The sequence below is a fragment of the Arachis stenosperma genome, chromosome 9 (assembly GCF_014773155.1).
Source record: "Arachis stenosperma cultivar V10309 chromosome 9, arast.V10309.gnm1.PFL2, whole genome shotgun sequence".
NCBI lineage: Eukaryota > Viridiplantae > Streptophyta > Magnoliopsida > Fabales > Fabaceae > Arachis > Arachis stenosperma.
In genome coordinates this window covers 86,932,266-86,958,997 of record NC_080385.1, presented here as the reverse complement: position 1 = coordinate 86,958,997, position 26,732 = coordinate 86,932,266, and the positions used below count along the sequence as shown (strand labels likewise).

General features: G+C 41.2%; 1 protein-coding gene across 1 annotated transcript; it reads right to left on the bottom strand.

The window, feature by feature from the left end:
- Positions 1 to 24,569: 24,569 nt before the first annotated feature.
- Positions 24,570 to 26,374, bottom strand: LOC130949679 (uncharacterized). The gene is made up of 4 exons (XM_057878333.1): positions 25,693 to 26,374; positions 25,453 to 25,650; positions 25,198 to 25,364; positions 24,570 to 24,725 (listed from the first exon to the last, which is right to left on the bottom strand). Exons 1-4 carry the CDS (start codon positions 26,372 to 26,374, stop codon positions 24,570 to 24,572), a joined length of 1,203 nt encoding a protein of 400 aa, XP_057734316.1.
- Positions 26,375 to 26,732: the final 358 nt, after the last annotated feature.

Here is a 26,732-nt window from a genome sequence, read left to right as displayed (position 1 = left end):
TCACAAAGGACCAAGGGTATACTTGCCGGTCTCCGCATCAAAAACAGAAACGGGGACTGCATCAACAGCACCGTCATCCCGACTTGAAACCTCCACACCCGACCTATCCACAGCCAAAGGTGAGGGCGGGTTCTCAACCAGCACCTCGGGATCAGACACTGGGGCCTGGGGATCGGACGCCGGGACCTCATCCTCGGCAGGAGCTGGAACAATCTTTCCCTCCACAACTATGTTATCAGTGCTGAATAGGGTCAAATTCAGGTCGGGAGCAAGAACCCGGACCTGATCCCTTAAGTTTGCAAACATAGCATCCATACCCTTGGCCACATTATCCTCCAGCTCATAGTAATCATCCCGAGCCGACTGCAGCTTCTCCTTCGTCTCCTGAAGCTCAGCGTGCAGCTTAGAATAATTCTCCGTCGCCACCCTCGCCGTTTCCTCCGACGCCTTCGCCGCCGCCACAGCCGCGGTAGCCTTAGTCTTTTCATCCTCCAAAGACTCCTCCAGCTCGGCAATCCTGGCATCCTTCAGCTGACTAATCTTGTCAAGCTCGGAACGGGCCTTCTCAAGTCGGGAGCTGGTCTCCCCGAGAGGAGCTTTCTTGAACTCACGGGCAATAGCGGCATGAAGGCTAGCCATCCGAACACAGCTCCGCGCCATGTACTGAAAGTGATGCTCCATAGACGCATCATCAGTAGAAATATAGCTTTGGGGGAGAATGTGCTGCTCAACCCAACTAAGAGCGTCAAAATCCTTGTCATTAAAGCCGGGAATCTCTTGGGCGGTCTTCTGCTTCTTGGGGGGAGGACCCGAGGTCGAGCTCGGAGAAAGCTGACCGGGTCCGGAGGACGGAGGATCCTGAGCTACAGCCCGAAACTGAGGGGTTGGAATGGTCTTCGACCGAGTCTGGGGACCTGTGGTAGTCTTCTGTGGAGAAGGTCGGGCAGAAGCCTCGGCCTCAACATTCCGAGCGGCCGCAGACTTCTTCGCCCGACGAAGAAACTTCATGGAATCAGCCTGAGAAGACATCTCTGCAGAAACAAAAGAAGGAGACTATCACGAAACAGAAAACCAAAACGAAAGCCAAAACACGAAAATAAAATCTCAAAAGGAGGTCGGGAACTACCTAACTCGGAACGGAGAAGGCTTGGATCTCCCAACATTTTCTTCGTATCCAAGTGAGGTGCCCGACCCCATAGACTGCTCAACACACCAACAAAAGCCTGTTCCACTTCATCTAGACTCTCAAAAGTGTACTTGACCGACACTACACTCTCTTGCCAACTAAGAGGGAAAGAAGGCTCCCCACTCTCATCTAAAAAGAAAGGTCGGACATCTCCCACAGCCCGGACTTTGAAATAGTAATTCTTGAAATCGTGGAAAGACTCATCATACAAGGTACAGAACTTCTTTCCGGCGTTTGCCCTAAAGGAGACCCAAGACACCTTCCCCCCACCCGACCCTGGTTTCGTCAGAACAAACAGATACGAAAAAAGAGAAACAGAAGGAGAGACACCCAAAATCTGACATAAAGTTGGAAAAGCTTTAAAAACGCCCAAGAGTTTGGATGGAGCTGTGTAGGGGCAAGGTTACAAGACCAAAGGACCTCGGACTCCAACTCGGTAAAGGGAAGTCGGACACCTAGCTTTGAGAAGAAACAGTCGTAGGCATAGAAGAATAGTTTCTCGGAACTCTCTAAAGGCGGAAAACACACCCTCTCTTCGGACTCCGGGGCTACCAACTCATAATCACGCTCAGACTCCCTATTCTCACAAATACTACACTCCCTACGGAACCTATTCAGATATTCAGAATCTACAACAGACGGAACCTTTAAAGGGGCAGGATCTACCCAACCTAGACCACTCGGAATCTTGGTCGACATTGCTTGAAACACCTTTCGAGACATAAAAAAATCTTGCCTACAAAAGAAAAATACAGACAGCAAGCCAACAAATCACATGACATGCAGACAAAAGCAAATTCAGCAGAAGCAAGAAGAAGAAGTTCTTTTTAAAGCGGCAACCCGAAAGAGCCCCCCCCATGCGAGCAAAACAAATGGCGGCGCCTCTTTCCGGGGCAACCCAAGCACAATAAAAGTAAAAGGCGAAAAGCAAAACCTGGAAGATAAGGAGAAAGCGACGAGCTCCGATGAGACGACAGCAAGAACGACGGCGCGAAAAGAAAACCCCAAATAAAGAAGTCGCTTGCAGAAAAGAAACCGGAGAAGACAAAACAGAAAGTAAGACGTTCGAAAAGAAAAGTGAAAGAATAAAACAAAGAAAGGGGCAAATATATAAACCCTCCACAGAACGCCGCACGGAAATCGAGGAAGAAACGGTAACAAGCAATAAATGCTGAAACGACCGTTTTCAAAATTCAAAAAGCTACTAAATGCCCGAGCTCGACCTCTCCAAAAGACGAACTCAGGCAGGGGCACTGTTCATACCCTGACCGAGCTCTCCAAACTCGGCAAGCTGATCGAGAGTCCGACCTCGCCTCAAGGCTCAAGCCCGAGGTCGGACCTCGGACAAATAGGCCAAAGAAGGCCCATCAGAAGGAACTAAGCCCAAAACCTAAAGGCCGAAAGGGCCTGGGAAAGGCGGTTCCACAAAGATAAAGATAAGACTCCCAGAAGATAAGATAAGATAAGAATATCTTATCCAGGGAAGATCACAGCCAACTACTATAAATACACTGGAGCACCCAGGTATAACTCATACTCTAATTCTACTTGATATCTGCTTGGACCCCTGCTAACTTAAGCATCGGAGTGTCTTTGCAGGTACACCCCCCGCCGTTCAACACATCAAGCTCGGGTCACAGACCCCCCACCTCGGGCCTTGTCAGACGACCGAGCTACAGTTTCAGGTAACCCTCGGAACAGCTGTGGCCCAAAGCACACACCAAGTGGGCCCGGAAGTGGATTTTTCTGTCATTTACTCATTTCTGTAAACCTTAGGATATTAGTTTACTATTAATAGGATCTTTGGACATTGTTCCTGTACCTCATGACATTTTTACACGTTTCTTTGTGTACGTTCCACAGCATGAGTCTCTAAACCCCATGGTTGGGGGTGAGGAGCTCTGCTGTGTCTTGATGGATTAATGCAATTACTACTGTTTCTTATTCAATCATGCTTGCTTCCATTCTAAGATATCACTTGCTCTTAACCCGGATGAATGTGATGATCCGTGACACTCATCATCATTCTCAACTATGAACATGTGCCTGACAACCACCTCTGTTCTACTTTAGATTGAGTAGATATCTCTCGGATTCCTTAACCAGAATCTTCGTGGTATAAGCTAGAACTGATGGCGGCATTCAAGAGAATCCGGAAGGTCTAAACCTTGTCTGTGGTATTCTGAGTAGGATTCAATGACTGAATGACTGTGACATGCTTCAAACTCCTAGCAGGCGGGGCGTTAGTGACAGACGCAAAAGGATCGATGGATTCTATTCCGGCCTGACCGAGAACCGACAGCTGAATTCCGCTATGCTGTGACAGAGCATATGCAATCGTTTTCACTGAGAGGATGGGAGGTAGCCACTGACAACGGTGAAACCCTACATACAGCTTGCCATGGAAGGAGCCTTGCGTGTTTGATGAAGAAGACAGTGGGAAAGCAGAGATTCAGAAGATGGAGCATCTCCAAAACCTCAACCTATTCTCCATTACTGCTGAACAAGTACCAATTGCATGTTCTTTTGCTTTTTACAATCAATCCTGATAATTTCTGATATCCTGACTAAGATTTACAAGATAACCATAGCTTGCTTCAAGCCGACAATCTCCGTGGGATCGACCCTTGCTCACGCAAGGTATTACTTGGACGACCCAGTGCACTTGCTGGTTAGTTGTGCGGGATTGCAAAAGTGTTATTGCAATTTCGTGCACCAAGTTTTTGGCGCCGTTGCCGGGGGCTACCTCCCATCCTCTCAGTGAAAACGATTGCATATGCTCTGTCACAGCATAGCGGAATTCAGCTGTCGGTTCTCGGTCAGGCCGGAATAGAATCCATCGATCCTTTTGCGTCTGTCACTAACGCCCCACCTGCTAGGAGTTTGAAGCACGTCACAGTCATTCAGTCATTGAATCCTACTCAGAATACCACAGACAAGGTTTAGACCTTCCGGATTCTCTTGAATGCCGCCATCAGTTCTAGCTTATACCACGAAGATTCTGGTTAAGGAATCCAAGAGATATCTACTCAATCTAAAGTAGAATAGAGGTGGTTGTCAGGCACATGTTCATAGTTGAGAATGATGATGAGTGTCACGGATCACCACATTCATCCGGGTTAAGAGCAAGTGATATCTTAGAATGGAAGCAAGCATGATTGAATAAGAAACAGTAGTAATTGCATTAATCCATCAAGACACAGCAGAGCTCCTCACCCCCAACCATGGGGTTTAGAGACTCATGCTGTGGAACGTACACAAAGAAACATGTAAAAATGTCATGAGGTACAGGAACAATGTCAAAAGATCCTATTAATAGTAAACTAATATCCTAAGGTTTACAGAAATGAGTAAATGACAGAAAAATCCACTTCCGGACCCACTTGGTGTGTGCTTGGGCTGAGCAATGAAGCATTTTCGTGTAGAGACCTTTTCTGGAGTTAAACGCCAGCTCTCATGCCAGTTTGGGCGTTTAACTCCAAGTTTTATGCCAGTTTCGGCGTTTAACGCTGGAATTTCTGAGGCCAAATTTCTACGCAGGTTTGGGCCATCAAATCTTGGGCAAAGTATAGACTATCATATATTGCTGGAAAGCCCAGGATGTCTACTTTCCAACTCCGTTGAGAGCGCGCCAATTGGGCTTCTGTAGCTCCAGAAAATCCACTTCGAGTGCAGGGAGGTCAGAATCCAACAGCATCTGCAGTCCTTTTCAGTCTCTGAATCAGATTTTTGCTCAGAACCTTCAATTTCAGTCAGAAAATACCTGAAATCACAGAAAAACACACAAACTCATAGTAAAGTCCAGAAAAGTGAATTTTAACTAAAAAATAATAAAAATATACTAAAAACTAACTAAAAGATACTAAAAACATACTAAAAACAATGCCAAAAAGCGTATAAATTATCCGCTCATCATATATCATGCCGAGGGAAAGGAGGAAGCACTCAACATCCCGGCAATAACATTCACTAAAGAGGACGCCTCCGGCATCATCTCAGGACACGACGATCCCATGGTCATCACCATCATATTGGCAAACGCTAATCTACACCGCACCTTAATAGACCAAGGGAGTTCCGCCGATATCTTATTCAAAACAGCCTTCGATAAACTCGGCTTAGAAGAGAAAGAACTTAAAGCATATCCAAACAGTCTGTTCGGACTAGGAGATACCCTGGTTCAACCGCTGGGATATATACCACTACATACAACCTTCGGAAAAGGGAACCAATCCAGGACCCTCAGAATAGACTACATCGTGGTCGATGTAAGTTCAGCTTACAATGCTCTCATAGGTCGGACAACACTCAACCAACTTGGCGCGATAGTCTCGACCCCACATCTATGTATGAAATTCCCCACTACGAAAGGAATAGCCACGATAAAAGCAGATCAAAAGATGGCACGTCGCTGTTATAACGAAAGCCTAAATCTCAGAGGCAGGGGAGAAGAGTTCCACACAATCGAGCTGGGCAGAGCCCAACGACAAGAAGAGCTTCGTCCACAACCAGAAGGTGCGATAGAGAAGATTCAGATCGGGGATACTTCGGAAAAAACAACCAATATCGGCACAATCCTAATAGAAGATTCAAAAGAATTACTAATACAATTCTTACGAGATAATGTTGATCTCTTCGTGTGGAAAGCCGCAGACGTGCCAGGAATAGACCCTAAGCTAATGAGCCATAAGTTGGTGGTCTATCCAGGATCTCGGCCAGTACAGCAGAGACGAAGAAAACTTGGGCCAGTGCAATCCCAGGCTGTGGAAGAGCAAGTACAAACACTACTGGAAGCAGGATTCATAAGAGAAGTCAAATACCCACTATGGCTAGCCAACGTCGTCTTGGTGAAAAAATCAAACGGGAAGTGGCGAATGTGTATCGATTACACCGATCTCAACAAAGCTTGTCCAAAAGATCCATATCCACTCCCAAGTATTGACGCTCTGGTAGATGCTTCCTCTGGATATAGATATCTCTCATTTATGGACGCTTACTCGGGGTACAACCAAATCCCCATGTACCCACCAGATCAAGAAAAGACCTCGTTCTTAACACTGGTGCACGAAATTGAAAATCACAATTCTTGACAATTTCGCACAACTAACCAGCAAGTGCACTGGGTCGTCCAAGTAATACCTTACGTGAGTAAGGGTCGATCCCACGGAGATTATTGGTTTGAAGCAAGCTATGTTTATTTTATTAATCTTAGTCAGGATGCCAGTAAGGTTATTTAGATTTAATTGTAAGAAGTAAAAGTGTTTGGAATAAGTAATTGTTACTTTATTGATGGAGAATATGTTGGAGTTTTGGAGATGCTTTGTCCTCTGAATTCCTGCAATGTAATATTCAACTCAATTGTTTGTAAAGTTCCATCCATGGCAAGCTGTATGTAGGGTGTCACCAGTGTCAGTGGCTACTGATGGGAAATTTTAGGTTGAGACAAGAATCTCTCCCAAAAATAGCACCAATCTAACCGGCAAGTATACCGGGTCGCATCAAGTAATAAAAACTCACGGGTGTGAGGTCGATCCCACAGGGATTGAAGGATTGAGCAATTTTAGTTTAGTGGTTGAATTAGTCAAGCGAATCAAGATTTGGTTGATTGAGTTGCAGAATTTAAATTGCATTGAAAGTAAAGAGAGCAATGAGTAAATTGCTGAATCTTAAAGAACAAGAAATTAAATGGCTGAAACTTTAAAGAGCAAGTAATGTAAATTGCAAAATCTTAAAGTGCTGGAAATGTAAATGACTTGAATTGTAAAGGGAATTGGGAGTTGGATTTGCAGAAATTAAACAAGGAAAAGTAAAATTGCATCGAACAGAAGGATAATTGGGAATTGGGATTGGATCGGAGTTAAAACAGAAAAGTAAATGAATAAGTAAAGCAAGAGCAGAAAATTTAAAATGTGAGAATTGGATCTCAGGACCCAGAGACTAGAAAACTGAGTCTAGATCTCAATGCCTTCCTAGATCCAACAAGAACAATAGCCAGGAAATTGTAAATTGCAAGGGAAATAGAAGAAGAGCAATTAACAGGAAGCTAAATTCAATTAAACAGTAAATCAAAAGAGAGATCTAAGGTGAGATTGAAACAGAATTCCTTCAATTCTCCAACCCAAGATCCAAGATCCAAGACAAGTGTAATTGAAATTGAAAGCTAAGAGGAAGAGAATGGACTTCTCCTTCCCCCGAAACAAGAAACTAAAGATCACTCTGTAACTCAAAACTTCAAGGAAAGCTCTCAGCAAAATTCTAAAAAGAGAACTCCCCTAAACAAATTGAATTCTAGCCTATTTATACACCTTCTTCAATTGATCTTCAAGCCTTGGTTTGGGCCTTTGCTCTTGATGGAATTGGGTTGAAGGAGGCCTTGGTTGATTGCTCTTGAAGTTTGGAGAGAGACCCAAGTGAATCAATTGAACCGGATGTGAGTTTTGCAAAGTTGGGTTTTTAAAGTTAGCCTCAAAGTTAGGGGCTAACTTCATGGCTAAATTTTTTTAGCAGCAAACCCCATTCTCTGCACTTCACGTTTGGGCCAACGTTAGGGGCTAACTTTGTCCCTAACGTTGGCCTTGCTTCATGTTGGAATGGCGCCAACGTTAGCCTCCAAGTTAGGGGCTAACGTTGGCGCTAACGTTGCACACCCCTGGGAAACAATTCAAATGCCAACGTTAGCCTCCAAGTTAGGGGCTAACGTTGGCGCTAACGTGGCTAACCCCTGGGAGCAATTTCTCATGCCAACGTTAGCCTCCAAGTTAGGGGCTAACGTTGGCGCTAACGTGGCTAACCTCTGGGAGCAATTTTAGTTCCCAACGTTAGCCTCCAAGTTAGGGGCTAACGTTGGGGCTAACTTCAATTCCAACTTCATTTGTTCCTGGTTCAATCTCCCTTGATTCATTGTCTCATCTTAGCTTCTAGCCATTCCTTCTCACTTCAATCCTTTTCCAAGCTTTCTTCACCTATCATAAATCAACCAAACACATCAAAGCTATGCTTGAAATCATGAGATGATCATTCTATCCTAATATGCACTAATTATGGCATCAAACCTCATGAATTTGCATTAAATCATATATGGTTGGTTTAATCAAAGGAAGCATGAAAATCTACCTAACTTAGCTTGCTTAAGCCTCAAGAAAGTGCATAATCTAAGTGAAATTAAAAGAAAAAGACTAGTGAAACTAGGCTAAGATGACTTGTCATCACAACACCAAACTTAAAGCTTGCTTGTCCCCAAGCAAGAAATGACTTATTAAGAAGAAAGAATGAAGTGGAAGAGAATGTTCATGCTAGCAGAAAGTTATTTGGAAGTTCATGGGATTTTGTGTGGATATGCAATGCTCACTCCTTATTGATTCTTAGGCTTAGAAAGTCTCCTTCAAGTTTCAAGCACCCTACTGCTATGCCCTCTCATTATTTCTTCATCCTTGGCTATTTACTTTGTTCAAAGCTTTAGTTGAGTGTCATGTGTAACAAGTTCATTTTCTTTTCTGCATACTTGACACATTATTCACCATGGACACTTGGCTCACCTTTCCTCTTAAACATTGATGCCCAGCACCTTTTGTTTTGGTTACTAAATGTCTTGTAGTTAGGTTGCTCTTGATAGTGGATTTTCAGCTGATGATCCCGGATTAGTTAATCCAAGTCACCGAGTGTTGAAGCACTCCAAAGAGCTTAGTAGTCCAAGCAGATCCTAATACACAGACACCACAGGCATATATTTGTGGAGGTTCAAGCTATTGGTGTCTAGCCTTGTTTCTTTTTTTTTATTTTCTTTGGTTCTGCCATCTTTTGGCTATTTCTTTTCTTTCTTTCTTTTTGTTTTTCTTTTGAACCAAGGATTTTCTTTATTGAGATTCATAGACAGCAAGTCACTTTTTGCTTCGAAAAAGACATCCTAGCCCTTTATTCACTAAAGTGAGTTTTTATACAATCACACACATACCACCACTTACTATTATTCTACTTCTTAACAATGAATAATCTCATTTCACATTCAAACATTTCTTTTATTGAATTAAAGATGCAGGGGACAGACATTCTTCTTGGTTAAGTGAAAGTAAACACACAAGCATACTCTTAGACTAGCTTACTTATTTTAAGGCAAACACACATAATGCAAAGACTATTAAAATGACAACTTAAAGATGCAAGGACACTTCAAATAAACAGAATGCATGCTTTTTCTTTGTAGTGATGAATAAGGAACAGGTCCACCTTTTATTTGTCATGCTTTTTCTTTCTTCTTTCATATACTTGGTTGTTGTTGTTCCCTGTGTCCTTGTTTGTTGCCTGTTGGCCCCGCCAAAACCCAGCTTTGTTCATCGCCTCCTCTACTCTATCTTCAAGCATCACGGCTTTGCTTACTTCTATTTCACTTTTCTCTTTGAAGTACTCGTCAAATGTTGGGAACGCTGGCTCCATGTTGTGCAGATGATCTCTAATATAGTTCAGTTTGATTTGACTGTTAATATTGTAATCTGCTTGGACCTCATACCTTGCATCTTTGAGGGCTGCAGACTCATTGAGAGCTCTCAAGGTTTCAGCCTGCGTTTGTACTAACTTCCCAAATGCCTCATAAGATTGAAAGGCATGCTCCTCTTGCATTGCAATAAATTTTGACTCAAACTCATTTTGTCGGTTCATCATTGCCAGCTGCCATTCTTTTTGTTCTTGGTGATGCTTCAAGTATTGTGAATGGTACATTTCTTGCCTTTCTTGAATTCTTGTGTATTGGTGTGACAGTCTTCCAATTGCTTCTTGCATTTGAGTCATATCCATATTGCCATGTGGGACAAAGTGTGGCTGTTCCTCCTCCTCTTGTGATTCTTCTTCTGGTTGTGGCTCATCTTCTTGTTGTGGCTCATCTTCTTCCATTGCTTCTTCTCTTTGCCTTCTTGGTCTTCGGCCATGGTGTTCTTCAAGAGTCGTTGTCATTCTTCCAATGGTTATGGGTAAGCCTTGGCTTACCCACTTTGGATTTTCATCTTCCAGTGGTACTTTAGCCTTCACACACAGCCTCCAAATGGTACTTGGATAGTACAACCAAGATCCGGATGCATTCTTCTCAGCAATCCGTTGGATATCTTTTGCAAGGATCTCATGGACTTTGATCTCTCCTCCTACCATGATGCAATGCAACATCACAGCTCTCTCCTTGTTAACTTCTGAGGTGTTTACTGTTCCCAGAATTGATCTTTTCATCAGCTCATACCATCCTTTGGCTTCCGGGATGAGGTCACATCTCTTCAAATACTTATATCGGTTCTTCCCAGATCCTTCCCATTCGGAGTTCTCTACACAAATGTCTCTAGCAATCTCATCATAATCCTGCTCCTCATTCAACCTTTGTTGGTATCCTGGTTCATTAAAGCGGACTGACTTTAGCCCCAAGACTTTCTTGATTGCATTTGAGCTAAAATCTACTTCCACTCCCCGCACATAGCTCTTGTATGTTGGTGGCTCACGCAAGTCAAGCCTTGGGACATTGGCATAGAATTCTCTTACAATATTGGCATTGATTCGGGTATCTGGTGAGGTAAGCTCCTCCCACCTTCTCTTTTGGATTTTTTTCTTCATTTCTTGACATTCATCATCCGGAAATAAGAATGGAATTTCTGGATAGATCTTCTTGTCGTTCATCCACTCCATTTGAAATTGATGGTATGAAGACTTGAATCTCCAACGGTCATATTCACGGGTGTTCTCCTCCACCATAGGTTCTTTTCCTTTTCTTCGTTTGGTTCTTGATGAGGAGGCCATGATCACTTAGTTGGTGGAGTGTTGTAAGGTTAGAGGGGGTGTGAAGAGTGTTGGGGAGTTTAACGTGAGTTTGGAGCACAAAAAGGTGAGACCGAATTGGTTGGGGTAAGGATTGATGAAGAAGTGTAGCTTATGATGAAGGATGAAAGAATTGAGGTTTCAATGCCACAAGGATTCGGTTATGTGCATGGCTAAAAGGTAGTGAACTTTTTAAATGAGCAATGAAAGGCTAGGGTGAACTTGGACTCATGGGAATCAACGGTATGCATGAAAAGGTGAATGAAGACAAGATATGCTCCTTGCCTTGCCTTTGCCGTGACCAACTTATGAGGAATGGCAGATTCTCTTTTTGATGTGATGTTATTTTGTCCTCATGCTATGCTTTTCCTTTGTCTTGTCTCTTTCATTGAAGATTCTTTGACCACCTAATCATCACAACAAGACAACACACATTAGCTCATTTAACCGTGGCTAGTGTTATTCTTTTTATAAAAATTTGTGAACCATCAATCCCCACACTATTTGAGCCGTGACACTCTCTTAGGAGGACACCAAACTTAATGTTTGGTCATGTGCAAAGAAAATAAGTTTCTTCCTCCAATTAGTGTAATTCACATGTCAAATGTTCATAAGAATTGTTTTTGGTTCACTTTCTTTTTCTCTCTTTTTTTTCATGAAGGATCAATTGTGTTTCTTAAATTGGTGCATCAAAGTTTGATGGACACCAAACTTGTTTCTTGACAAAAGGTGCTTCACAATTGATGCCTTCATTACCGAAAAGGATTTTTCTTTTTATAAGATTTTTGAAAATAACTCTTGTATGATTATTGATGCATGAATTCCTATCTTTCATGAAGTTATGTGAACACCAAACTTAGTATTTGGCTATATGCTTTATCAAGACACTTTAAGCATGTAAAACAGAATTATTGCTTGAAAACATACCAACTTTAGACAATGCATGCAATTAATGATCCTGTTCATGAAAGGCAAGGGAGTTCATGCTCAAATGATCATAGCTTATTGAATTTAAAATGACATGAATTTTAAAGCATGGGTTGCCTCCCATGAAGCGCTCTTTTATTGTCATTAGCTTGACATTGAGGCTCTCTTTTATGGTGGTTGGTGCTTGTGGGGCCTCAATTTGTCTCCTCTGACTGTGATCCTCTTCCTTGTTTTCTGATGTTCAATCTCAGCATGCTCTAATGAAAGTATGTTGCTGACAGTGTAGTAGTCCTCGTTTTGTTGATTTGACCCCAACTGTTGATATATTAGCTGTACTTTGTCACCTTTGGAAAGCCCTTCTGTTGGAATCTTCTTATTCTTCCACCCCTTTTTTTTGCTTGTTCCTGCTTTTCATCCTTCCTTTTGTTGATCTTTCTTTTCTGGTCATGGGCTTCTCTTGGGGACCCCTCTTCTTTGTGGCTAATATCCCAATATCTTCTGGAGCTTCTTCATTAATTTGCACACTCCTTGTCCTTGGGGTGTTGCTGTGACTTTCCTTGTCATTTTCTTCTTTCAGCTGTGATCCTCCCTCATCAATTTCCATTGAGTCTTTCTTTTTTTCACCAAACTGTGCTTCTGGTAAGACCTTCAGGATGACACTCTGATCATGCATCCTGAGAGTTAACTCCCCTTTCTCTATGTCTATGATGGCTCTAGCCGTAGCCAAGAATGGTCGTCCCAATATAACAGAATCACTATCATCCCCGTCTGACTCTAGAACCACAAAATCAGCAGGGTATATAAAGCTGTCCACCTTGACCAACAGATTTTCAACTACACCCCTAGGATGCACTATTGACTTATCTACCAACTCCAGAGACATTTGTACTGGTTTGACCTTTTCTATAAACAGCTTCTTCACCAGGGAGGATGGTATTAAATTGATACTCGCTCCGAGATCGCACATTGCTTTAGTGATGGTCACTTCCCCAATGGTGCAGGGTAACAAGAAACTCCCTGGGTCCTCAAGCTTGGGAGGTAGCCCTTTTTGAATCAATACTCTGCATTCCTCAGTGAGTGATACGATTTCCTTCTCATCCCAACTTCTTTTCTTGTTGATAAGGTCCTTCAAGAACTTGGCATGCAAAGGCATTTGCTCAAGTGCTTCAGCTAGAGGGATATTGATTTCCAGCTTCTTGAAGGTCTCAAGGAATTTGTGGAAATGTTGGTCCTTAACCTCCTTGTTGAATCTCTGAGGATATGGTAGTGGAAGTGTGAGGTGCTTTTCGATCTGCTGCTTTCCTTGAGTCTTTTCCTTTGAGCTATGTAGCTGGTTCTCCTGTTCTTTGAGTCTCTCATTGTTTTTGGTTGGCACCACAACTTGCTCCTCAGCTTGATCTGCTTTTGTTTGCTTCTCTTCCTCTGTTGGTTCCTTGATGATCTCCTTTTGTTTCTTTGGAGTGTCATTGTTGCTCATCAATATTTTCCCACTTCTCAATTGTATTGCCTTGCACTCCTCCTTGGGATTTGGGATTGTGTCACTAGGTAGTGAGCTTGAAGGTCTCTCAACAATCAATTGCTTGGAAATCTGCCCGATCTGCCTTTCTAGGTTCTTTATGGATGCCTCATGGTTTTTGTTTGTCATTTCTTGGAGTTTCATCATTTTCTCTATCATAGATTCCAAGTTGGTGATTCTTTGGGGTTCAAGTGGTGCTTGTGGTGGGTTATGAGATGTAGTTGGTAGATGATAGGAATTTTGATTAGTGGATTGGTACTGGTTGGGGTTGGGGTAGTTATTTTGAGGTTTCCTGTAGGTGTTTTGGTTGGTTTGATGCTGGTTGAAATTTTGATTGTGTCTTGGGTTGTTTTGGTTTGAGTTCCTCTGCCATGGTTGTTGGTGGTTTGGAGTGTCTCCCCATCTGAGGTTGGGGTGATTCTTCCATGAGGGGTTGTATGTATCACCATAAACTTCATTTGAATTAGAATGCATATACTGAACTTGTTCTTGCTGTGGCTCTTCTTGAACTTCTTCATTTTGTCCCCATGTGGTTGATGGTTGGCTAGTGTTGACTGCTGCAACTTGAAGGTTGTCAATCCTCTTGGTCATTTGCTCAAATTGTTATTGAATTTGCTGCTGCATTAGTTTGTTTTGAGCCAGGATTGAATCTACTCCTTCTAGCTCCATTACTCCTCTTCTCTGTGATGGTTGGCGACTTCTTTGATGAGCAAAGAAGTATTGATTGTTGGCCACCATATCAATCAGTTCTTGAGCCTCCTCTGCAGTTTTCATGAGTTGCAAGGAACCTCCAGCTGAGTGATCCAAGGATTCCTGAGACTTCAGTGTTAAGCCTTCATAGAAGTTTTGCAGCTTCTCCCATTCATTGAACATATTGGAAGGGCATTTTCTGACTAGAGCTTTGTACCTCTCCCATGCCTCATAGATGGGTTCATTCTCCATTTGTGTGAATGTTTGTACCTCGGCCTTCAACCTTATAACCCTCTGTGGTGGATAAAACTTGGCAAGGAACTTGGTTACCAAGTCATCCCAGTTGTTGATGCTGTCTCTTGGAAATGATTCCAACCATTGTGTAGCCTTGTCCCTGAGAGAGAATGGGAATAGCATTAATTTGTAGCTGTCAGGAGGTACTCCATTGGTTTTGACAGTGTTGCATATCCTCAAGAAGGTGGATAAGTGTTGATGTGGATCCTCAAGTGATCCTCCACCAAAAGAGCAATTATTCTGAACCAAAGTGATGAGTTGTGGCTTGAGTTCAAAATTATTTGCATTGACATTTGGAGCCAAGATGCTGCTTCCACAATGTCTAGGATTGGCAAAGGTATAGGAAGCCAAAACTCTCCTCTGAGGAGGATTTTCATTGTTGTTGTTTGCTCCTCCTGGTGGATTAGTTGAATGTTCCTCCATCTCATGAAATTCTTCTTCAGATTCCTCTTCTCCAACAATATTTTTTCCTCTTTCAGCTCTCCTTAACCTTCTGAGAGTCCTCTCATCTTGTTCATGAAGGTTTAGTGTGCTTCTTCTTGTACCTGACATACAAGCATGACAAAAGGAATTCACAAACCAGTGATGTTTCAATTTACTGCTAAATTGAAATTTTAGTTAGTTAAAACAATAAATCAAACAGTTAGTGGGTTAATCAAAAATAAAGAAAAAGTGCTTGATCTAGATAACCACCTCACTTAATCATTGTCAATCTAATCAATCCCCAGCAACGGCGCCAAAAACTTGATGGGAAATTTTAGGTTGAGACAAGAATCTCTCCCAAAAATAGCACCAATCTAACCGGCAAGTATACCGGGTCGCATCAAGTAATAAAAACTCACGGGTGTGAGGTCGATCCCACAGGGATTGAAGGATTGAGCAATTTTAGTTTAGTGGTTGAATTAGTCAAGCGAATCAAGATTTGGTTGATTGAGTTGCAGAATTTAAATTGCATTGAAAGTAAAGAGAGCAATGAGTAAATTGCTGAATCTTAAAGAACAAGAAATTAAATGGCAGAAACTTTAAAGAGCAAGTAATGTAAATTGCAAAATCTTAAAGTGTTGGAAATGTAAATGACTTGAATTGTAAAGGGAATTGGGAGTTGGATTTGCAGAAATTAAACAAGGAAAAGTAAAATTGCATCGAACAGAAGGATAATTGGGAATTGGGATTGGATCGGAGTTAAAACAGAAAAGTAAATGAATAAGTAAAGCAAGAGCAGAAAATTTAAAATGTGAGAATTGGATCTCAGGACCCAGAGACTAGAAAACTGAGTCTAGATCTCAATGCCTTCCTAGATCCAACAAGAACAATAGCCAGGAAATTGTAAATTGCAAGGGAAATAGAAGAAGAGCAATTAACAGGAAGCTAAATTCAATTAAACAGTAAATCAAAAGAGAGATCTAAGGTGAGATTGAAACAGAATTCCTTCAATTCTCCAACCCAAGATCCAAGATCCAAGACAAGTGTAATTGAAATTGAAAGCTAAGAGGAAGAGAATGGACTTCTCCTTCCCCCGAAACAAGAAACTAAAGATCACTCTGTAACTCAAAACTTCAAGGAAAGCTCTCAGCAAAATTCTAAAAAGAGAACTCCCCTAAACAAATTGAATTCTAGCCTATTTATACACCTTCTTCAATTGATCTTCAAGCCTTGGTTTGGGCCTTTGCTCTTGATGGAATTGGGTTGAAGGAGGCCTTGGTTGATTGCTCTTGAAGTTTGGAGAGAGACCCAAGTGAATCAATTGAACCGGATGTGAGTTTTGCAAAGTTGGGTTTTTAAAGTTAGCCTCAAAGTTAGGGGCTAACTTCATGGCTAACTTTTTTTAGCAGCAAACCAACCCCATTCTCTGTACTTCACGTTTGGGCCAACGTTAGGGGGCTAACTTTGTCCCTAACGTTGGCCTTGCTTCATGTTGGAATGGCGCCAACGTTAGCCTCCAAGTTAGGGGCTAACGTTGGCGCTAACGTTGCACACCCCTGGGAAACAATTCAAATGCCAACGTTAGCCTCCAAGTTAGGGGCTAACGTTGGCGCTAACGTGGCTAACCCCTGGGAGCAATTTCTCATGCCAACGTTAGCCTCCAAGTTAGGGGCTAACGTTGGCGCTAACGTGGCTAACCTCTGGGAGCAATTTTAGTTCCCAACGTTAGCCTCCAAGTTAGGGGCTAACGTTGGGGCTAACTTCAATTCCAACTTCATTTGTTCCTGGTTTAATCTCCCTTGATTCATTGTCTCATCTTAGCTTCTAGCCATTCCTTCTCACTTCAATCCTTTTCCAAGCTTTCTTCACCTATCATAAATCAACCAAACACATCAAAGCTATGTTTGAAATCATGAGATGATCATTCTATCCTAATATGCACTAATTATGGCATCAAACCTCATGAATTTGCATTAAATCATATATGGTTGGTTTAATCAAAGGAAGCATGAAAATCTACCTAACTTAGCTTGCTTAAGCCTCAAGAAAGTGCATAATCTAAGTGAAATTAAAAGAAAAAGACTAGTGAAACTAGGCTAAGATGACTTGTCATCAGCTACTTCCCATCCTCTCAGTGAAAACGGTCCAGATGCTCTGTCACAGCACGGCTAATCAGCTGTTGGTTCTCGATCATGTTGGAATAGGATCCATTAATCCTTTTGCGTTTGTCATCACGCCCAGCAATCGCGAGTTTGAAGCTCGTCACAGCCATCCAATCCTTGAATCCTACTCGGAATACCACAGACAAGGTTTAGACTTTCTGGACCCTCAAGAGTGGTGATGAGCGGATAATTTGTACGCTTTTTGGCATTGTTTTTAGTATGTTTTTAGTATGATTTAGTTAGTTTTCAGTATATTTTTATTAGTTTTTAGTTAAAATTCACTTTTCTGGACTTTACTATGACTTTGTGTGTTTTTCTGTGATTTCAGGTATTTTCTGGCTGAAATTGAGGGACTTGAGCAAAAATCTGATTCAGAGACTAAAAGGACTGCAGATGTTGTTGGATTCTGACCTCCCTGCACTCGAAGTAGAATTTTTGGAGCTACAGACGTCCAATTGGCGCGCTCTCAACGGCGTTGGAAAGTAGACATCCTGGGCTTTCCAGCAATGTATAATACTTCATACTTTTCCCAAGATTTGATGGCCCAAATCGTCGTTCCAAATCAGCTCAAAACTGCCCGGCGTTAAACGCCGGAACTGGCACAAGAATGGGAGTTAAACGCCCAAACTGGCACAAAACCTGGCGTTTAACTCCAAGAGAAGTCTCTACACGAAAATGCTTCAATGCTCAGCCCAAGCACACACCAAGTGGGCCCGGAAGTGGATTTTTATGTCATTTACTCATTTCTGTAAACCCTAGGCTACTAGTTCTCTATAAATAAAGACCTGTTGCTATTGTATTTTTAATCTTGGTAGCTATCTTTAGTCTTATGCTATCTTAGATCATGGGGGCTGGCCTCACGGCCATGCCTAGACCTTGTTCTTATGTATTTTCAACGGTGGAGTTTCTACACACCATAGATTAAGGTGTGGAGCTCTGTTGTACCTCGAGTATTAATGCAATTACTATTGTTCTTCTATTCAATTCAGCTTGTTCTTATTCCAAGATATTCATTCGTACCCAAGAACATGATGAATGTGATGATTATGTGACGCTCATCATCATTCTCACTTATGAACGCGTGCCTGACAACCACTCCGTTCTACAAACAAACAAGGCTCTAATGTTTATCTCTTGGATTTCCTTAACCGGAATCTTCGTGGTATAAGCTAGAATTGATGGCGGCATTCAAGAGAATCCGGGAGGTCTAAACCTTGTCTGTGGTATTCTGAGTAGGATTCAATGATTGAATGACTGTGACGAGCTTCAAACTCGCGATTGTGGGGCGTTAGTGACAGACGCAAAAGAATCACTGGATTCTATTCCGACATGATCGAGAACCGACAGCTGGATAGCCGTGCCGTGACAGGGTGCGTTGAACATTTCCACTGAGAGGACGGGACTGTAGCCATTGACAACGGTGATGCCCAACATACAGCTTGCCATGGAAAGGAGTAAGAAGGATTGGATGAAGACAGTAGGAAAGCAGAGAGACGGAAGGGACAAAGCATCTCCATTCGCTTATCTGAAGTTCTCACCAATGAATTGCATAAGTATCTCTATCATTATCTTTATGTTTTATTCATATATCATCCATAACCATTTGAGTCTGCCTGACTGAGATTTACAAGATGACCATAGCTTGCTTCATACCAACAATCTCCGTGGGATCGACCCTTACTCGCGTAAGGTTTATTACTTGGACGACCCAGTGCACTTGCTGGTTAGTTGTGCGAAGTTGTGTTTATGCCATGGTATTGAACACCAAGTTTTTGGATTCATTACCGGGGATTATTTGAGTTGTGAAAAGTATTGATCACAATTTCGTGCACCAGGTGGCCGCCATCAGTTCTAACTTATACCACGAAGATTCTGATTAAGGAAGCTAAGAGACGCTCATTCAATCTGATGTAGAAGGAAGTATTTGTCAGGTACACGTTCATGGATTGAGGGAGGTGATGAGTGTCACGGATCATCACCTCCTTCACAATTAAGCGCGAATGAACATCTTAGATAGGAACACACACACGTTTGAATGAAATAGAAACAATTGCATTAATTCATTGAGACGCTGCAGAGCTCCTCACCCCCAACAATGGAGTTTAGAGACTCATGCCGTCAAAGTGTATAAAATTCAGATCTGAAAATGTCATGAGGTACAAAGTTAATCTCTAAAAGTTGTTTAAATAGTAAACTAGTAACCTAGGTTTACAGAAAATGAGTAAACTATGATAGATGATGCAGAAATCCACTTCTGGGGCCCACTTGGTGTGTGCTGGGGCTGAGACTTAAGCTTCTCACGTGCCTGGGGTTGTTTTGGGCGTTCAACGCCAAGTTGTAACCTGTTTCTGGCGTTGAACTCCAGCTTGTAACCTGTTTCTGGCGCTGGACGCCAGACAGCAACATGATACTGGCGTTGAACGCCAGTTTATGTCATCTATCTTCGCGCAAAGTGTAACGACCCAATTTCTTGTACGTCATGATCATACTAGAAACTGAGCGCTACCAACTTGTCTTCCTAATTATTATCTATTATTTATCATATGAGCCTGATTCGTTGTGAAAAACGTAGTTATTTTACGAGGTACTTTTTTTTTTTCGAAAACATTTGGATTAACAAACAGTATCATTCATAATCAATTCACAACTAATAATATATAAAACAGTTACAAACAACCACACATAAACACATCACAAGTAGTTGACAACATTCGGTGATTCAACCTTTATTAGAATATAGACTGTTAGTTAGAACACCCCTAGATATAGCTAGATAATAACTATATACATATATATACATACAACATCCCAGGTCCTAACCTGTTCAAGAGGTCCCTAAGCTGGCACCCAGGCTAGCCTAGACTCTATACTCACCTAGTCCCTCTAAACTACTAAAGCGAGGGAAAGTACGTTCTAAGTCTTCAAAACTCAAGTCAGGTGGAACATCATCAAAAGGTAGAACATCATTTATTACTCCTCTGCACGATCAGGCATTGCCATATGATGTCTCTCTGGTACCTCATCAAGTAGCCACACAACAGGAGTCTCGTACACAGGATTTAGGTTAAAGTTCACGTAAAAACGGGGTGCGGACATTGGCTGGTCTCACAGTATATACATATAAATAGAGAATGGGATTCACCCTAGACTCAGAAGACTATCTAGAGCGGAATCCTTTTTGCAAACGGTCGTCAGCGAACTACGGAAAGAAACTCTTGCTTCCATCTGAAGGAGGAAAGGATAGAGAAGGGGTAAGAACTGGGGAGTTCTTAGTAGGGTCGGGGTTATTAGTTACGTTTATTTATTTGGGGTCGATTAGCAGACGAATAACATAATATAGCGAAGCAGTAAACAGAAGATAAAGATAGGATGAGAAAGTAGAGAAAATAGAAAGCAGAACACAGACAAAAGAATACAAGAAAATAAAACACAGAAATAGCATACAAGCGGACAAACTCAAAGAAATAGATCACACACAGAAAGGAATGCAATAGAGAATGATGCGCAGACAAGAATGATGCATGTCTAGCCCTAGCACAGGCCATGAGCTCATGTGTCGGTTGGCTGCCTGCAATCCCGACATTTATCCGGTCACGAGTAATCCCGATTTCCCGGATACGATTTTCCGTTCCTAAAAAAATGCGCATATAATAATAGCCGCTCATTTGAGACAGCCTCTGCTTATTGCAGGAAAATATATATATACTCTGCTCTGCTCTGGGGAAGCGAAAAATAGCTGTAGGTAACTTAGTTTCCCTACAGAAGCTCTGGGTTGCATTAAGCAACTAATATATATTAAATATAGCTCTGGGTTGCATCAAGCAACTAATATATATATTTATATATAATATCTCTTGGGTTGCATTAAGCAACATATAGATATATATAATATCTCTTTACTCTGTTCTGGTTGCCCTTTTCTCTGTATCTCTTTACTCTGTTTTAATTACTCTGTTCTCTGTATCTCTTTTCTCTTCTCTGATTACTCTTTTCATATATATCTGTATTACTCCTTTTCTCTTTATCTCTTTACTTTACTCTGGTTACTCTATTTTTTGTGTTTTTCTACTCTGCTCTGATTACTCTGTTCTCTGTGTTTCTCCGCTTAACATATGTATTTAAAGCTTATGTAAACTTCGGTATGAATAGTTAGCCTGTCCCAAGTATATGTTCATTAAGTCTATACTGAAACATTTTAACTTTTCATATAATACCTAATCCTAGTCGGAATTCAATGTCTAACTATGTTGCCCTAGTTCGTTCACTAGTCTCTGTCTGTTTTTCTGTCGTTAAAACTTTACAGACTTTTTTTCCGATTTTTATCTTTTCTTTAAATTTTATCTTTTCTTTATCTTTTCCTCTCTAACATGTTATTACCACTCCCTAAGTGTTTTATGAAGGTAATTATGAGATTCTGCACTTAAAGTTGTCTTTCTAAAGCTTTTACAGAAAACTGCCTTTTCTGCATTATTTTATTATTTTTATTAAAATATTATTTTTAATATTTTATTATTATTTATTATTTTATTATTAAATTTTTGAAAATTAACTCACTTTTACTTTTAACCTTTAAAATTCACTTTTTACCACCCGTAACTTTTAATATTTCTACTTTTACCACCCTAACTTTCAGAAATTACCAAACAACCCCTAAAACACCAAAAATTTTACTTCCTTGCCCTTTTTAAGATCTAAGGCCTGTTCTTCAATGTTCTTCACCACACTCAAAGTGTTCTTCATGTTCTTCGTATATTCTTCAAATTCTTTCTCTGTTTTTACCCGTTTTTCAGTCTTTTCAGCAACCGATTTTTACCATAATTCAAAATAAAATTGCAGCCACTAAAACCCCATCTTTTCTACAAGATTTCAACACAAATTGAACCCCAATTTAAGCTCTAGGGTTTCGTTTTCCATTAGCCATAAGAACACACATTCATAGCTTGAATTTCATCAAATTTCATCAATTTTTCACCAAAATTTCAACAAGAATTACTCATACAAACAATCAATTTCAAGCACAGCCAAACCATATCATAATCACACAACTCAAACACAATCAATCAAGATTAAATTTGTCAAACCCTACCTGGTTTTGCTGCTCCTAATTCGGTTAAACTTTCAGGTGGTCCTTAAGCACTTTTTCCTCTTAAATCACATCAAGAACAACTTTAAATCCAAAAACTCTCAACTGACCAAATCTCACTCAGCATGTTAGGAAGAGATATATCACCTTAGAGTTGCTGGAAATTCACGTTTCTTGGCCCTCAAGTCAAGTTAAGCATGATTCCTAAGGAAAAACATCAAGAAAACACATGTTTACATGGTTTTCCTTGAAAACCGAATTGAAAAGGGAGAGAGGCAGCCATCTCACCTTATTTCCAGCCTTGATATGTTATATGGTTATGTAGAGGAAGAAGAGAGGATCATTTTGGTGAAATCGGAATTTTGATTTGAGTTTTAGTTCAGAAGAAATCAAGCTTTGAAGATTTATGAACCAAGAACTTTCTCTCCTTTTTCTCTTGGTGATTTTCGGCCACAATGAGAAAATGAGGCAGCCTTGGGGGTTTTGGTGGTGTAGGGTGAGCTGTGATTGGTTGGCTTGGAGGTGGATTAAAATAATATTAAAATATCTCTGGTGTACAACTACTAAAACTAGGTGTATCGGAACACTCGTAAAAACATCTCTAAAAATTATTTTCTGAGCTACTAGCATAAATGACACTAGTAACATATTTATTATGATAATAGAACATGTATAATGAGGCCTTAGCATTGCTAAAGTCATTAGAGAGTGCTGGTGCTAAGCTGCACCAGTAAACTGTGAACCCGGTTAAACCGATTTTCTGTTTTTAACTAAAATAGACCAGGTAACCTTATAATATCATTCAATCATCTTCTAATACTAATATAATGATAATATTATACTATTATCTCTCTCCTCTCATGAATCGAGTCCGGTTCGTCAAATAGAGACTATTTACGAAAATCAGAATCAAAACTGCCAACCGATACGGTTCAAAAACTAGGTTCTTCGCGATTGCATTATCAAGCTTGCCTCAAAGGAGGTTCTAGCTTAAGGATGACATAATGATAATGAGGATTGAGATGCTTGATGATATAACAGAGGTGTTCCCTTTACTGATCTTCCGGAGAATTCTGTGCCTTTAGAAAAGATCTCGCGTACTCGAAAATTAGGGTTGTTACATTCTACCCTCCTAAAAGAAAATTTTGCCCTCAAAATTTTAGTTACCTGAGACTAGATGCGGGTAATCAACTTTCATCTTATCTTCGAGTTCCCAGGTGTGCTCTTCTTCTCCTCTTTGTCCCCAAGCTATTTTGACCAAGCGAAGAGTTTTGCCTCTTAGCTACTTATCGCTTCTTTCTACAATCCGAACTGGTGATGCTTTATATGTCAAATCGTTTCGTAACTGTACTGGCTCTGGTTTTAAAATGTGACTCTCGTCGGGAATATATTTCTTAAGTTGTGAGACATGGAAAACATCATGAAGGTTTGACAGATATGGAGGGAGGGCTACTTGATAAGCTACTAGACCGACTCTTTTAAGTATTTGGAAAGGTCCTATGTATCGAGGGTTAAGCTTTTTAGTCTTAAGGGCTCTACCTATTCCAGTAGTCGGGGTTACTTTAAGAAAGACATGGTCTCCCTCACTAAACTCTAAGGGTCTACGTCTATTATCGACATAGCTCTTTTGACGACTCTGTGCTGTCTGGATCTTCTGGCGAATCCCCTTTATCTTCTCAGTAGTTTCTTGCACTAAGTCTGGACCCAAGACACTAGCTTCTCCATCATCATTCCAACACAATGGTGTCTGACATCTCCTTCCATAGAGAGCTTCATATGGTGCCATCCCGATACTTTGTTGGTAACTGTTGTTGTAGACGAACTCAACCAACGGCAAATATTTATCCCGACTACCTTGGTTATCCATCACACAAGATCTTAGCATGTCTTCCAATGTCTGGATTGTCCGCTCTAATTGTCCGTCTGTCTGAGGATGGTATGCTGTACTCATATGCAATTCTGTTCCTAAAGCTTTCTGGAAAGCTCTCCAAAATCTGGAAGTAAACCTCGGATCTTGGTTTGAAACAATTGATGAAGGTATTCCGTGCAATCGTACGATTTCTTGAATATATATCCGTGCCAGCCTTTCTGAAGTATAGTCAATTCGAATCGAAAAGAAGCACGCCGACTTTGGCAGCCTGTCCACAATCACCCAAGTGGCACTACGTCCTGTTGAGGTTCTTGGAAATCTCGTGATAAAATCCATAGTAATCTGCTCCCATTTCCATTGTGGTATTTCTATGGGTTGCAGGGTTCCTGACGGCTTCTGATGTTCCACCTTCACCTTCTGGCAAGTTAAATACCTTGAGACATAATCAGCTACTTCTTTCTTTAAGTCCGGCGACCAGAATATTTGTTTCAAATCTCAATACATCTTCATCACTCCAAGATGCATAGAAAGTCTGCTTTGATGAGCTTCTGTAAGAATCTTTTGTTGCAATTCTCCAGTGTTAGGCACACAAATTCTGTTCTTGTACCTCCATAGGCCACTACGATCCTATCTCATAGCTTCTTCAGCTCTGCAAGCAATGGTGACATCCGGTACGGTGCTATGAAAATCGGTCCGGTTCCAGGTACTAGATCAATGCTGAATTTTATCTCTTGCTGAGGAAGAAACTCAGGTATGTCGTCCAAGAAAACATCAGGAAATTCTTTCACCTATTTGGATTCGTTCCAAACTTAATTCACTATCATTCGAGCTAGCCGCTAACAGAACGTACCCCTCACAATCACTCCCGCCTAAGGTAACTCTTACAGAATTCAGATATAAGATGTGGAACAAAAATGGTTTAGTACATAGACTATTAGATGGAATAATAGCAGTTCTTTTAAAATAATCAAAGAAAACATGATACTTAGATAACCAATCTAATCCTAAAATAACTTCTAAACCAGATGGAGATAAACAGATTAGATCATGTATAAAAGTCCTGTTCCTAATAGTGAATGGTCCTTGCAGGCACACTAAACTGGTCAAAGCATTTTGGGATGCAAGTGTATGGAAAATCAAGTAAAAATTCAATTTAAAGAAATATAATCCTAACTCGTGAGCAATAATTACAGAAATAAGGAATGCGATGCACCCGAATCATACAGTATAGTTAAAAATCGATTCTTGACATAGCCTGACCTTGAATGAGGGTGTTCGATTGCACAACATTGTCAATAGTGATAGCAAACACTCGTCCTTGTTGTTGAGTGCTAACTGGATTTCGAGTAAATCCCTTTGGACAATCCTTGGCAATATGTCCAAGTTCTCTACAAGCATAGCAGTTAGGTGATCCAAACTGGCAAGACCTGTTATCATGCTCTTTTCCGCATTACTTACATGCAGTGTTTATGTAAGCCTGATGGGCTCGTTTACCATTACCTTGCCTTACTTTACCTCCATTCTTACCCATACGGCGATCAGTAATGTTACCAACTTGTAGGTTCTTACACTGTCGTATGCCACGTGCTTTAAAATGCACACTTCTCCCAGCTGTCTGATGATTGCTAAGACGCCTTGGTGGAAATCCTTGGCGACTCACTTTAGCCACAGTCACTTTCTTAATACATTCTTCCACTAACTTGCTCTTGTTGACTAATTCGGCAAAGTTACGTATCTCCAGCTAAACTATTGAACTCATCAGATCAACACAAAGGCCTCCTTCAAACTTCAAGCACTTCCATTCTTCAAGGTCAGCAGGATCCCCTTGACAAATCTTGGAGAAACGGCACAAGTCACCAAATTTACGGGTGTATTCTGCAATAGTTGTATTACCCTGTTTCAGCTGCATAAGTTCCATCTCCTTAGCATCACGAGCTGCCCTCGGAAAATACTTCTTATAAAATTCGTCCTTAAAAGTATTCCAAGGAATATCGCCTTCATCTTGTTGCAGCAGTCGTTGTATCCCCTGCCACCAATGCTCAGCTTCTCCTTCCAGCATATAAGTAGCAAACTCCACGTGCTGGCCTTCCGGAACATGCTGCGCTCGCAGTGATCGTTCAATAGCTCGAAACCAATTGTCAGCATCAGTCGCAACAAGTGTACCTTTAAACTTAGGCGGTTTAACTTTCAGAAAAGTCGCAAGGGTCATAGGTCTTTCGAGATGCCCTAAGTTATTCTCATCATTTCCATTATCTTCTCCGTATCCATTCTCGTCCCCATTTCTCACTCCAAGACGTTCAACAGCCCTAGCCGCTCCTACAACAGCTTCACGCACTACTTCAGCCATGTCGTTCATGGTAGCCATAAACGTTTCCTGTTCCCTCTCGTAGTTAACATTAGGAATTCCTTCCCGTACGCCTTGTCTCTGTGAACCCATTATAGTCTTGTTCACACCAAACAATCATTATTAAGGTGATCAGTCTTAACACTTCAAGTCAAGTGTGAACATTCCCAGAATGAAAACACAGAAACAATCATGCAACATATATCACTGGGATATCCTATACGCATGAGACACACAACAGAGTATGCAATGAAGCATAGTCAGTCCACTCCCCAGGCTCTACTGGGAACGAACTGCTCTGATACCAAATTGTAACGACCCAATTTCTTGTACGTCATGATCATACTAGAAACTGAGCGCTACCAACTTGTCTTCCTAATTACTCTTTTCATATATATCTGTATTACTCCTTTTCTCTTTATCTCTTTACTTTACTCTGGTTACTCTATTT